The sequence below is a fragment of the Hydra vulgaris genome, chromosome 09 (genome assembly GCF_038396675.1).
Source record: "Hydra vulgaris chromosome 09, alternate assembly HydraT2T_AEP".
NCBI classification, from domain to species: domain Eukaryota; kingdom Metazoa; phylum Cnidaria; class Hydrozoa; order Anthoathecata; family Hydridae; genus Hydra; species Hydra vulgaris.
This window is the reverse complement of record NC_088928.1, coordinates 13,296,528-13,311,310: the sequence shown is the minus strand read 5'-3', so window position 1 is coordinate 13,311,310 and position 14,783 is coordinate 13,296,528. Positions and strand designations below refer to the sequence as shown.

Sequence of the window (14,783 nt, the reverse complement as noted above, 5' to 3'; positions counted from 1 at the left end):
ATATAAAGGTTTTTAGTTTGTTTTTAGTTGCGACCCCTCTTTAAAAACATCCCTTACGTTGCGTACAACAAATTATTAGGCATAAAAAAGAGAAATTTAAAAAAAATTGAACTAACTGCGTTTATTTATATCATTTTAACTGACAAAAAATTTGCAATAAAAGGAAATCAGGTTTTTTTTTATAAATCGTATAAATGCGTCAATTGTAAATCTTAAAGAAAAAAAAATGGAATTATGATACCATAATTGAGGGGCTCAGAGGAAAAGGCATACAAGTGATATTTCTTAACAATGGAGAAAAACACTACTTTGCAAAGTTGTTTATTGTAAATTCTTATGGTGCATTTTAAAAACAAAAAGTGATTGAATAATTGGAAAATATGTGCTTTTAGGCATTATTTGTAAAATTTCAAAAATTAAATGTATATTGACAGGTCTACTAAACTAAGGTAAGAGTCACTTGTATTATTCAGACGTGTACAATCAGTCCGAGGAAAAACAGTACAAGTGATTTACATTTTATTGTTTTAAACACTACAACAATATGTCTGCATTAGAAAAGTTATAACATGATAACTAACATGTACTTAAAAATATGATATAGATTTAAAAGAAGAGGTAATATTAGAATATGTTTTAATTAAGGTATATTAACCAAACTAATCGCTTTCTTCCATCATGCGATCAAGTTCATCTTCATCGACATCGTCTTCTTCGTCAGAAGACGTGGTAACCTGAGTTGCAGTTCTCGTTGCTGTAGTTCTTCCACGTCCACCACGTCCTCCAGGCCCTCCTCGTCCTCCTCGTGTAATCACAGCACCCCTTCCGCGGCCCCGGCCGCGTACTAGAATAGGGGTGTGCCGCATGTTTCGATAAAATTGATGATGCACTGGGGAATCAACTCCAGCAATTCTTGAAGATTTTCCCACTTGGCAGCCTTTATTTCTAATGGCTGGTCGTACAACGGATCTAGTCGAATCGTCGGAGGTCTACCTACAAAACTGCTCGACCAGTCTGCCGTCTTAAATGGAATTAAGTCTTCGGTAAGACTCTCTTTAAACTGCATTTCAGTTGGTCTGTCTTTCTGTACCCGTAACCAACGGATTTCCCGCCAGCGGATTGGATTTTTCTCAGAGCCCTTCTTTGTGTTTTTTGTGATTACATCCATGTTTGCGACGAATATAAAGTCTTCAGTCAACATTTTCGTGACGCGAAAGTTCTTACTGGACAGTTGAACAGTGTTCCAATCGTCAGGTTCAAATACATATGGGGTTTTCTTCTTGGCCTTTTCAATGATTCCAAAGTCTTCGTCACATTCCATGTAGGTGTGGCCAGGTTCCAAAAATTTGTGATCCACCGTCTCGATAACCGTTTCTTTCACCACATACATCCAGAATTTTAGGATATTTTTATTCTTGTTTTGCCCTCCGCAACTATCGCTGAAGGCTACAATGTGTTTAACATTGTCAGGCAAACCATTGACGAACTTTTTCAAGCAGGAGGCTACTTCTTGAGAGCCACGAGATGCGGTGGACTCGTCCCACATGTCCGCCTTGCCTGTTGCAAGGTTGTGAATGGCAAAATTATATGTCCACAGGACACGCATATAAAAAACTTTATTTGTTGTAAGAACTGGGGTCGGTAGAGTTTGTTGCAGATCAAATGTGATAGCTACAACGGTATCATCACACTTTCCCTGTTGTTTGGCTGACCTTTTAGATTCCACCGCTTTCTCAGCCATCCGGTGATGAAGATCATTCATAATACTATATAATATTATATATTATATAGTATTATGAATGACTCCTCAGAGTAAGAGTATTAAGTTTAACTCATTTTAAACCGAAAAGTAATCAAGGGCAGATGTTAAGTGAAGTGATACAACTTCAAAAGTTAGGTTAAGTTATGTCTAATGCAGCCTAGACCAGATTTATTTAAATATTTACATTATAAACTTTAAGTATTTGTTTGTATTGCATAGAACAATGTAAAAATGTATATTTACCATTCATTAGATCTTCTAAAGACCTCAAATCAAGTCGTTTAGACGACGATCCCGCCATTTCTATGTAAACAGAATGTTTGGACTGTCACTTGTACTGTTTTTCCCCTAACCAAAACACCACATTGGTGAAGAAGTATTATTGCCCGTACACAGAATGCGCTGGTTGTTCGAAAAATCACTTGTATTATTTTTCCTCTAAACAGAACCGTGCTTTAGCTATCCAATGATGCACTTAGATCGTTTTGGGAAAAAATGTCACTTGTATGCTTTTTCCTCTGAGCCCCTCAATTACAAAAAAATAAATAAAAATAAAAAACCCACAAAAAAACTCAAAATCGATTTACCTATTTATAGTAACCTATGTTGACATGTAACTATAAAATCTGTTTCCAAGTACAAAAGGATTAACAATACTAAAAAAAAATAAAAATCAAATTAAGATATAAATTGCATTTTTAGCAAAATGTTGTCTTGACTTTTAGTAAATAAATAAAAGCAGTAAGTTCCAATAGTGAAACTACCAATTATTCATTTTTAACAATAGACACCAACGTGAAGGTAAGCCAAGCAGTCTATCAACACAAAACATCACGCCAATAACACATAACAATAGAATATTTACACCCTTGATCCTAAAATCCAGCAAAAATAACAAACCAAATTAAAATATGAAAGACAAAATTAGAAAACCAATTTTAAGTTAACTATATTTATCTTTTTACTAAACATATAAATACATAAAAGTATATTTGTTTTTATATTCAATAGTAGTCATTCAATTACTTCAAATTTAGGACATTAAAACGCCCTAGATTTAAAGATCAAGGTTGCATACTCTCTCATACACATTACGCTAAACATTAACAGATATTATGTGTTTCCAGAATAATTAAAAAAAGGCTAGACAACACAACCTAACTCTAAAGCAGTAACACCGCCTGGCACTAAATACTGCCAAGTCACACCTCTGCTATAAGTACACTGCTTGGCTGGCAAGGTTATCAATCTTGCTCAACATAATGCCAAGTCACACCACTTTGAAAACATGGAAACAACATAATTTTAACATATATACAACTATAAACAAATATGGTTTTATATAACAAATATAAACACATTTTATAACAATATTAAATGACAGATATATTTATCAAAAACTATGAAAAAAAATATTAAAATAATAAATAAAGTTATACATACAAAATGTGCTCACAACCTACAAACAGTAATTTTTCGAAATGAAAATCTAAAGACTATAAATTAAGAACATTAGAAAATATAACATTATTTGGTAACACTTTCCACCTACCATACCTTGAATGAGATGTTTATCAACTTTGAAAAAAAAACTATTAAATGCTCTAGTTCTTGAACATGTAACATATAGTTGATCATGAGAGAAACACGGTTTTTTATGACAGGAAAATGACGACGTTTCAGAACAAAAGATAAATTAGAATCTGATGGAGCCAACTGAATTCAAGGAACAAAAACCCGTTTACCACCAGAAACACCTGTCAAAACCTCTGCATCAATATAATTATTTTGAAAAACACTAACTTTCATTCAAGCACCATTGCATAGCCCAGCTTTGAGATCTAAATTCCTAAGTAGTATAATTACACAACCAATTTTCAATTTTAAACAATGAGGTGGCATACCTGAAGGAGTTAAGCTGTTCAAAAACTCAACAGGAAAGTTATTTCTTTCATTAAGGTCATCAGTATCAATTTGATCAGCACTTACATAAATTTTGACCTCACCCGGCAGACATTCAAGCACTTCTTCATTGATTGATAATGAATCAACATTAGTTGGTGTTAAAATCACGCGTTTAGAATAATCATTTTGATCAGCAATCTTTTCAACAATCGATTTATTTTCTCTAATAATGCACTGATTTGGTATTTCAATGCATCCTTTAAAAGGATCCACCTCTTTGACAGGCATTGTTCCACTACCAAGTTTTAATAGCCATTGGGAAAATTCTCTTTCCCCATCATGTACTCTCATATTTTCAGTTAATGTAAATTTCTGCACCCATCGCCACTGTAAGGAACATTTTATACACGATTCTACAATTTCAACTGGTTGTCCTCTTTTTACAATAGGCAGTATTTGCCTGAGGTCACCACCAAAAAGAATGACTTTTCCTCCAAATGGAAAGTTGTTGTTGCAAACATCTTTTAACAACCTATCAATTGCATTTAAGGCATGTTTAGGTATCATGGATGTTTCATCAAGCAAAAACAAACTAACTTGTTTTAAAAAATGTCCATGTATAGAGTTAGGGGTTACATTACATGTGCTGTTATCTAATATTGGGACAGGAAGTTTGAATAAACCATGCAATGTAGATCCATTTGTAAGAAGAGTTGCTGCTATGCCAGTCCATGCAGCTGTAGCAGATTTAAAACCCCTACTTATGGTTTCAGCAACCAAATAGTTATACGTAAACGTTTTTCCACTACCAGCTGGTCTATCCATAAAAAACAATCTGGAATGTTGATTTTCTACACTTGGTTGCTCGTTCAATGCAGCAAGGACAGTATTACTTACATTTAATTGATTGACATTAAGAAGCATTCTATTAGCTTCGTCAATTGATTGCTGAACATTATCATTTAAATTTTCTAGATTAAAATCTATGAATTTATCAACAACAGGCAAATTATAATCAGATAGCGTTTTACCACTCTGATTAATAATCTTTTCGATTTGACGAAGAGTAGCTTGTTCAGCTAATATAAATGGAACTTGGCGATGATTGAAATCCTCCATCATAAAAGCTTTGTATGTATTCCAAAGATGCGAAGGGTTGTCAAGTTCACAAAAGGTTAAAATAACTGAAACTCTAATTTGCTTAGGCATTCGCGTTAAAACTGCCTCAGAAAGAGTATTCTGCCATTCAGTGTCATCTTGCAACAAATCTTTAAAAACACATGCTTCACGAAAGGTTTCAAGAACTATTCCATTAATAGTACGCAAATCAGCCCAAGATGTTGCTCCTTTTGCCTGCAAAAGTAACAATTGAAAAAAAAATAATTCTCCTGTTGGACTAACTTTATACATTCTTACTATCACCTTATTTCCACCTATCGATTTATCTTTGTCTAACCTTCCATTTACAAGGTTTATCATCAAATACAAAGTGATATGGAATGTCTACATATGAATAGCGATGCGCTCCTTCATTTTCAGAATTTAATTTAAACCATGCCGTAAGGTGTGTATCGCGTTGGGCAGAACGATCTAAAGCCACTTGTTCTTCTCCTTCTCTAAAATACACAATCTGATTCTCAGGAAGATGAACCTTAAGACGGATAATAGTGTGTGACATATGACTTATAGGATACTCAAATATTCGCCACAGTGCCTCAGGTGCACTAACATAACGACAATCTAAAAAAGTATTTACTTCATTATGATTAACCTGATCATTTATCAAAACATTCGCACAATCATGCCCTTTTTATATGTATTTGTACAAATATTTAACAGCCTTTACAGACATGCAAGCTTCAACATTAATGTGGGCTTGATATTTCTTAGATAACAAAGGATTGTAAGGTACCACCCAACGGTTATCTACATTGTTGCCTTTAATATTGATAACCAACCCATCACGACGTTTACAGGGTGTTAGCCAGAAAAAAAATTCCTACAGCGTTTTAGCGAAATTGGGAATTTAGGTGCGGCTAAAAAAAAAAAAAAAGTCATTACATTCTGACATTTAAAAAAGTAGATACAATTTTTTAGATACAATTAAGTTTCAATAAAAGTTTTCTATTTTTGCTGGGTTATTCATAGGAATATTTTTCTGTTTTATTTTTCAGGAATATTTTTATATTTTATAAATGTTTAATTATAATTATTTAACTTGTTTCATTTTGAGCAATTTTCGTCAGTTTTCATTTTTAAATTGCTTCTCTCCTTTGTTTAATATTGTTGAGAGAAAACTAGAACAAAAGACAATTGTTTGCAGTTCTAATGAATGAATTAATAAAATTATTTATTGAAACTTTGATCTATTTTAATTGCGTAAATCGCTTTTAAATACAGTTTTAAAAGGTTTAAAAGATTAGTTACATATATTGTCTTCTTTTATTTTTATTTTCATTTTAAAAAAATAAATGTAAAAAAAATGCTAAATAGTATTTAATTTTTAACAAAACATTTTTGACGATTTCCAAGATCCTCTTGTAACTTTTTAACTTGCTAAAACAACTTTTTAACGACAGTCGATTAAAAAACTATACATTATACTTAGGAATGCCAGATTTTTACGGCTTTTACGAAGGAAAACACTAAAAAAAAATTATTACAGGTTTGTAAAATCCGTAAAGTTGTAATTTTTGTAAAATCCAGACGTTTGATAACCCTAATTATATGGAAAGATTTCGAATATTTCAGATTTAAAATACTTAGTATTTAAAAGCTAAAAATTTTAAAATAGTTAAAAAAAATTTTTAACTTTCTTACATAGGTAATCGTATTATTGTTCATCATATTTTATAATACAATTTTTATCATAAGATAAATTCAAATAGTAAAAAACTTATTTAAATCAATAGCTTTTAAATGAAAGTTAAATTAAAGTTTCCGAAATTTTAATAACCTTTTATTGAAAAATTGGTTGGCTCGCTAATTTCCGTCAAATATAATGCTACTTTTATTTAAATACTCGGTGTTGTTAAGGCGATTTACAAATTATTCGAATTTATTTATTTGAAATTGGCATGATTTTTATAGGCGTATTATGTCCAAACAAAAGCTTTCGATGTTATATTTTTTTCGCTTCAGGTTTTTTTAATATTTGAAGAATTTTTCTCTTTTTTATATAATTTTCTAATCCTTTTTACTACCCCTAATTGTGAATACAAAGAATACCATTTTGGAGCCTTTAGATCACTTTCGCTCATCGGCGTTAACATGAATTTAGTTAAAATCTTTTGAAAAAGTGCCTTAATTTACTATAGATCATAGTTCTAATCGTTTCTGACCTATTAGCTTTATATAGTTGTCAAAATACAATATTTCTATCAATTTTTACAAATACAAGAATTCCGACCAAAAAAGGACTTGCAATCAAGAAAAAGCGCCAATAAACGTTAAAAGTTTTTAATCTATGATAATCATTTTACCTAAAAATCGTATTTATTTAAAATCTTATACGAATTTGGACAAGCGAATTAGGATTTTAAGAAGATTTAAAAAAAAAAAAATCTACGGTCTGGGTTTTTTCGCTTCAAACATTTATATGATATCGCAAAATTTATCATTTTATTTTTTCCGTCTTTTCATGATTCACAGACCTGATCATTTAACGGAAATATGTAGTAATCAACAAAATATCATACAGACGCTATAGTATTTTAAAATTGCCTTAACTACACCGAGTAAGTAACACCGAGTAAGTCTTCTTTTATGTTTTACGCAAATATAACATATACAATACGTTTCATTGCAAGTTTTATTTTTTGATTTTTTGTTGTTGTTATTTTCGGTTTACTTTACCAGCTAATTTATTTTACCGAAATTATTAATAAATCTTTGGATTTGTATTTGGGAGCTGGAACTAACAAGAGGTATTTGCAGAGTATACAGAGAGTAATTATAAGAAAGGAACAACTTCAAGTTCTGAAAGAGCATAAAAGAAAGATTGCCAATCTGACACTTTATCAAGAAACTCAGGATAACGGAAAAGAAAATTCTGAAACTTGAAATGATTCGCAAGGCTTTCTTCCAACTTTCCCAAATAGTTTTAATCTAAAACAGTTTATTTAACTTTTCCAAGATATACTTCTAATCACCCTTCAGTTTTTGAAACAGCTGATTCAGTTAAAATTCCCAGCAATTAATCAACGCTTTTTTTTGAGTTTGTCTTAGGAAAAGCATATTAAAGGATAATATATCTGTTAGTAGATTAACTGTCAAATGCAACCGCAAGAAACCGATCTAAAGAAATTGATCGGAAAGTCTCTCGTGCCGAGACTACCAAGTTATCAATCGAAGAAAAAATTGCTTGCATTAATGTTCTTGGTCTAAAATAATGACTGGTGAAATGAAGTTTGTTTTTATTGAAATAAGAAATTTCCTTTGCTTCACCAGTATCTTGTACTCTTTTCAAGGTTCTTAAAATTAGTGTGTAATTAATTTAATATGGCTCTCGCAACGACCAAGATCAATGTGGAAAATATTATTGCTCTAAGAAAGTCAATTGTTTTGTTTAAAACTGTCTCTGCACAAATGACAAGGCAGAGAATGGAATTGCAATGATGACAATGAAAAACGACAATGAATTTTTTAGCTTGTGCAACACTATCAAAATTTGTAGTATCTAAGTAAGTAGTAACTTCAAAAAAAAAAAAAAATTTCCTTACCTCCAGAAAAAATTTGTTAGAATAAAATCTTTATATTAAGAATTTACTTCGAAAATATAAACGTAGCATTGTTTTTACTTTGTATTACAGAAAATTTGGAAATTTGCATGCAAAGAAAAAACTATTCTTTAATTTTTTATTGCTTCTTTGTAAATTGTTTAATAAAAGTTTTTCAAAATGCACAGTGAAAAAACGCAATCTGTGGAAAAAATAACATTTGCTTTGAAAATACTTTAAATCTTATTACAAAATTACGCAAATTATTTAAAAACTCCAATTTTTTCCATTTATAAAAAATTTCGTCAAATCACCCAATAAATTAACAACAAGGATACTATTTAAATTTGTATTTTAAGTTGAGTATTCTATTGTTGGCTCATGTAATAGTTCAATGACACCAGATGGTAGACATTTTTTTTTTGTTATGCATCTTCTTTCTAAATGTGCAAATTAAAGGATCAGATGCACATAAAAGACGGTGGAAAAGGTCTAAATTGTTTTTTTTTTCGATTGCATTTTCTAGGATCTAGGAAAATTTTCACGACTGATCTTAAAAACCTTATTGGTAGCCTCTTGAGCCTCTTGAGCCTCTTCAGAAAACATACCTAATGGAAGAATAAATAATTCAATGACTTCATAGTCATGACTTAAAATCTTATTAAATGATTAGGTCATAGGATACCAGGGGTACAGGTCTACAGGGGCAGGGGTTCAGGTCTACATATAGCGATGCAGTTTCCCAACAGAATGTTTTAAATTTTGATGAGCTAATGTTATAATCATATGACATTGTGGCCAGAATAATATAAAGCCTTTTCATAAGATTTGCATTTATGTTCATTACATTAACTGAGACATCGTATTACTAAGAAAATCGCTTTTCTGTGTTACCATCGTTTAATGTACCTGCCCAACCTACTCTTGGTTGGTCTATGACAAGACCCATTCTTTTTCGAAATTCAGCTTGAACCTGAACTTTTCTCAGTTAAACAATACTTTTTTCTTCTTCAGTCCTAGCCTGCCACTTCTTGTGGCAGGTTACGACTGAAAACGACACATCTTGTTAGAGATATGGAGCATACATTCTAAAATCCTTATCCAAAGATCTAAAGTTGAAACACCATGTCTGATATTGCCTTCTAAAGTTTTTTTTTTTTGAACTATTAAAGATAGATTGTTCATTTCGGTTGGAGATGCACCACACACTAAATAGTATTGGTAATAGTTGGTAGCTGTGGAAATAATAATATGAATTTTTCCATCTTCCATTGTTATATTTACAATATGTTGTACTACAACTTCCTTCATTGTACCGTCCTCCAATAAAACATATAAATTGGATAATGTTATATTTTTAATAGAAGCCATAATTGACTCATATTTTGCAAGAACTACTTATTTTGATTCTTTTCTATATTCAAATCTGAGAGGCCTACAGTAACTAGTTGACGATGGTTTCGGATTTCTCCAAATAACCTGTTTTTTCTCATCTTTGAAACAACATAGTTCTAGAGTAACAAAGCAAGTTATGAAAAGCGATATGTCAGTATTAAATTCATTTGTATCATCTGACTGTTGTTTATAAACAGATTTCCCTGTTGCACTATCAAAGCCATCTTTGTATATTAGAATTAGTCTAGTACAATCTTTAAGCTCATGCAAATTTAACACAACACTATAAGCTGAACATAATCTTGATGCAATATGAAAAAAAAAGATCTTATAATGGTACCTCTGCAGAGTAGTCACTGACCTAAATGTTTTTTAGGGTAGCATTTATTTTTACCCTCTTTTGCTATATGATATGATGGATATAGAGAGTTAAATTGAAGAGCATTATTTATTAAATGCTGATAAGTTTTTTTTTGATAAATTAGCATCTAAGACTAACGCTAAGGACTGTTCTGACATAAGTGATTCAGTCGGTCTTTGTTGCATTTTTTTAAACAACTTTTGTTTCTATAGATCTTTTATCTTTTTTCAAACTTATACTCGCTACATTTAAAAGTTCATTCGAATTGTGTTTATCCAAAAGCTCGGAAACTATGCGCATTTACATCAAGATTTTTTTCCACTGTGGAATACTTGCATTAAAATTTTTTTTGCATACTAAAAACATTATAATTTTGAGTTCGAATTTTTTTATTTCATCACTTGTGTTATATTATAAAGTTTTCAAACTTATTTACGTTTATTACATGAATAACATTTTGCAGAATCACATGCTATAATCTGACTACTCTGCTCTGAGGCATCAGTTAGTAAACAGAAAGAGAGGCATCAGACTAGTAGAGAAAGAGTGAGAGATAATTAGGTAGAGAGATAGATAGACAGATAGATAAAATAGATAGATAGATAGACATAAGGAATAGATAGATAAGATAATGTATAAATTACATTTTAAATTACTGATTTCACTTGAAATCCCCAAGGAAAACGTTTAGGTGCAAGCTTTATTGCAAGGTGCTTACGTCAGGTGCAAGCTTTATGTTTAATAGCTTTATCTGCGTAAATGCGAATAAAAATTTTTATATTTTTATATATTTAGAAAAAGTTTATTTTTTAAAAAAACTGATGGTTTAAGAAAACCATCAGTTATAAAAAAACCAACATTATTTTTCAAGTACCAATAACATTTTACATGAGACACAGATTTTGGCACTTGTTTCTTCTTTCCGTTTTTGGTGAAACTTAAATCATTAAAGGAGGTTTCGGAATTTTTTTTCTGTTTATTTGCTAGTTTGTAAGTGTATTAAACTTTATAATAAAGATACGTTAGACCTTACCATACGTTAGACCTTACCATACGCATTTAGGAAATCTTAAAGGAATAATAAAAGTTAAACCACCACAAATCAGAAGTCTCTGTGTTCAAAAAAAACAAACTATATAATAATAATAATAAAAGGTTAAAACTTTTTAAAACCAAAAAACATTAACTCGTTTTATTGGAGCGAGTTATTCGAGTGGGCAATCAGCTAAGGAAATTTATATTATTGGCTACAAGTGAACAAAAGAAATCAAAAATAAAATAAATAAGGTTCTAAACAAACTTTAAGTAAATGTTACCAACCTAGTACCCTAGTGTTGTTATCATTTGTAGGGACGGATTCAGCATTTTTTGGCGTTTGAGCTAACTTTTAGACATGGAACGAACTCCAAACATTTTTATGTTTATACTTTTTTCAAATAATTTTGCTTTGCAAAAAATTGCAATGATTGAAAGCTGGGAACAAAAAAGAACTAAAATCTTATCCGCCTTCCACCACCCCAAACGTGAGAGGCAAAAAGTTAATAAAATATTTTTTTTACTATTCTCAACTAGACTTAAATTTTTTGACAATTTTTAAGTTTCATGCTATTATCTCTCAGCTTTAAAAAATTGTGACCACATAAAATTTGTAATCCCCATAAATTGAGGGGTTTAAACTTAAAATTTATAGGTGAATATAAGTCTAGTTAAAAATAATACAAAAAATGGGGAAGGGGTTGAAATTTTAGAGCCTTTGTGTTCCCAGCCTCCAATCATCACAATTTTTTGCAAAGCATCTTTATTTGACATAAGTATAAACATACAAATGTTTGGGGTTTGCTTTATGTCTGGAAGTTAGCTATCTCAAACACAAAAAAACGCTGGATCCGTCACTGATTTATAGTAATTTTAATATATATATATATATATATATATATATATATATATATATATATATATATATATATATATATATATATATATATATATATATATATATATATATATATATATATATATATATATATATATATATATATACATTTTCTACTTTTTATTTATTTTATTTTATATTTTTTGTATTTTTTGATTTTATATTTTTTTGTATTTTTTGTTTTTTATTTTACAGCCGTTATGCGGAAAGAAATCGAGAGTTTAGATAAAGTTATAAAAAGAGGATATTCAAAATAGGTTAAAGGATATTTTTTTTGTGAAGAAAAACAAATTTTTATTAAAAAAATTTAAAAAATTACAGGACTTTCGCACAAACTTCATGTTACAAACACTATAGATAACACTTATTCGGATGACTTAGCGCCAAACCAGCCTAAATTATTTGACAAAAAGTTTAAAAGTCTTTAACAAAAGCCACTAAACCGAAAAAATTAAAAGTAATTGCAGTTCAGTGCACTTAAAAATTCTAATTAGAGTATTTTGGTGTTTGCAAAGAAACCCTACGTAAATCATTTTTTAATATAAACTAATTTTTTCAACTTTGTTGTATAGGCTGGTTTGGCGCTTAACCATCCATATGTTAAAATAATATATCATAAAATAAGGGCTGGCATTGATTGTCTAATCATATATAACAATAATTTTGTTGTATAGCATGAAAAAATTGGCAGAGAAGAGGAAATTTTTACTAAACATGCAGATCTTGCTACGAGCCGTTGTTTTATTTTAGCTCATATATTTAATTTCAGATTTTCATTCTCTACTGGGCAAAAAACGTTCTTAATACAAAAATATTGACAGAAAATGTCCGCAATGTTTCTAAGGACATAATAATTACACTTTAAAGTAATAATATTTCTGATGTTCCTTATTATTACCCTGATCATTTTTGTGTTGCTAAACATATGGTGGCATCTGCTGTTCCATATTGCACTTATAATGGTTTGATTGAGTGTTAACAGCAGCTGTCAAGTAGGGTTATTCTCCGACAAATTCGCTTTTTAATGGAGAAAATCGAATTTACTGGAGAAAAATTGTTTTGGGATGTCAAGGAGTTATATACATGTTTAAAATACTACCAAATTTCGATAGAAAGAGGGCAATAGGCAAAGATATAATATAATTTCCTCAATTTTACCGCAAATTTTGCATTTGCTATTTTTAACTATCTGTTGTCTTGTGCTTTTGGCGTGCAAGGCTGCATGCGTGGGAAGTAAAGTTTTTTTTCCAAATTTGGGCTCACAACATTGTTGTTTTTGTTGAACTGTTCCAGAAAAGCTCTGCTGGCACGACCATCTTTTTGTTTTTTCCCGCTTCTAAGTAAAATTTTTTTGTTGATTTTAGGGGGATGTTAAACAGGGACCTGTTTTTGTCTATTATTTCAATTGTTGTTTTGTTGTACTGAGATGTTTTGTTGTCCCAGTGTTTTGGAAAAGTGTTTTGCTTTAAAAAATTCCAGCTTTGGTTATGGTTCGTAAATTTTATAAGTGAACTTGCCAACCAATACTTTGAAAAGTAGTAAGAATTATGAGTTTTATCATCTCCGCATTCTTTCAGTTGCAAGAGTGTTTTGAGGCAAAGTGCAAGACTTTGCATCTTCGGTGATAAAATTCTGAGACCCCCGCGTTTGACGGGTAAAAAAGTGTCTCTCTGTTGACCGGATTGAAATTGGTCTTTTGCCACAGATTTTCGAAAAAGGCTCTGTGCAGACGTTCTATTACCTATTCAAGAATGGGCAGCACGTTTGCCAGAAACCACACTTTTGACATTGTTAACGTATTTATCAACATAGTCTTTTCCCTCAGTGACAAAGTGCGTTGTCCTAGAAACTTGAGTTTTTTCTCTATTTTGTTTTGAGTTACTAGCCAGTTGACGAAGCATTGTAATTTTTTTTTTGCAAGAACTTCCAAAAAATCCTCCACGCTACAATTTCGATCACCGTAACGAATATTAAAACAGAATGTTTGATTTTTTTTAATTTATTGTTTTTAATTTTTTTTAAAATATAATTGCATTATTTGTTACAGCTAAAAAAAAAGGAATAACGAAAATATGAGCTCTAACTCAGTGGATAATATTAAAAAAGCAAACTTATCTCTCGATTGCTTAAATGGAAACATTTTATTTCAAAATAGATTTAGTAGCCCTTTACAATACAAACTCAATGAGTCAACAAATGTTCTTGATTACGTAATAACAGATTTCTTGTATCGTTTTTTTTTTATTAAATCAAAAGCTCATAGGAAAATTTGAACATATTCTCATTACATTTTTAGATTCGATGTTTGTATTACAAAGCTAGTAACTTAAAGACTCATTACAATTTTAGATTCGATGTTTGTATTACAAAGCTAGTAACTTAAAGACTCATTACATTTTTAGATTCGATGTTTGTATTACAAAGCTAGTAACTTAAAGACTCATTACATTTTTAGATTCGATGTTTGTATTACAAAGCTAGTAACTTAAAGACTCATTACATTTTTAGATTCGATGTTTGTATTACAAAGCTAGTAACTTAAAGACTCATTACATTTTTAGATTCGATGTTTGTATTACAAAGCTAGTAACTTAAAGACTCATTAAAAGGATTTCTGTATAAAAAAGTAAAGTTTAATGAAAATATTTTGAATGAAATAAACCGGCAGAATGAATTCTCATATATAAATTTAAATGAATTTTAGAATGA

At 30.4% G+C, this 14,783-nt stretch overlaps 1 protein-coding gene across 1 annotated transcript; it reads right to left on the bottom strand.

Annotated features, from left to right (window-relative positions):
• Positions 1 to 3,571: 3,571 nt before the first annotated feature.
• On the bottom strand, positions 3,572 to 10,268 carry LOC136085282 (uncharacterized). The gene is made up of 5 exons (XM_065806573.1): positions 10,175 to 10,268; positions 9,865 to 10,070; positions 9,471 to 9,705; positions 5,124 to 5,407; positions 3,572 to 5,020 (listed from the first exon to the last, which is right to left on the bottom strand). Exons 1-5 carry the CDS (start codon positions 10,266 to 10,268, stop codon positions 3,572 to 3,574), a joined length of 2,268 nt encoding a protein of 755 aa, XP_065662645.1.
• Positions 10,269 to 14,783: the final 4,515 nt, after the last annotated feature.

What these genes read in the sequence shown, in the direction of transcription:
- LOC136085282 (XM_065806573.1), bottom strand. Translation starts at nt 10,268, where the DNA reads ATGCTAATTTATCAAAAAAAAACTTATCAGCATTTAATAAATAATGCT. An exon ending in ATATCATATAGCAAAAGAGG is followed by an intron (nt 10,071 to 10,174) that starts GTAAAAATAAAT and finishes GATTATGTTCAG; the next exon opens with CTTATAGTGTTGTGTTAAAT. An exon ending in ATAAACCTTGTAAATGGAAG is followed by an intron (nt 5,021 to 5,123) that starts GTTAGACAAAGA and finishes TTACTTTTGCAG; the next exon opens with GCAAAAGGAGCAACATCTTG.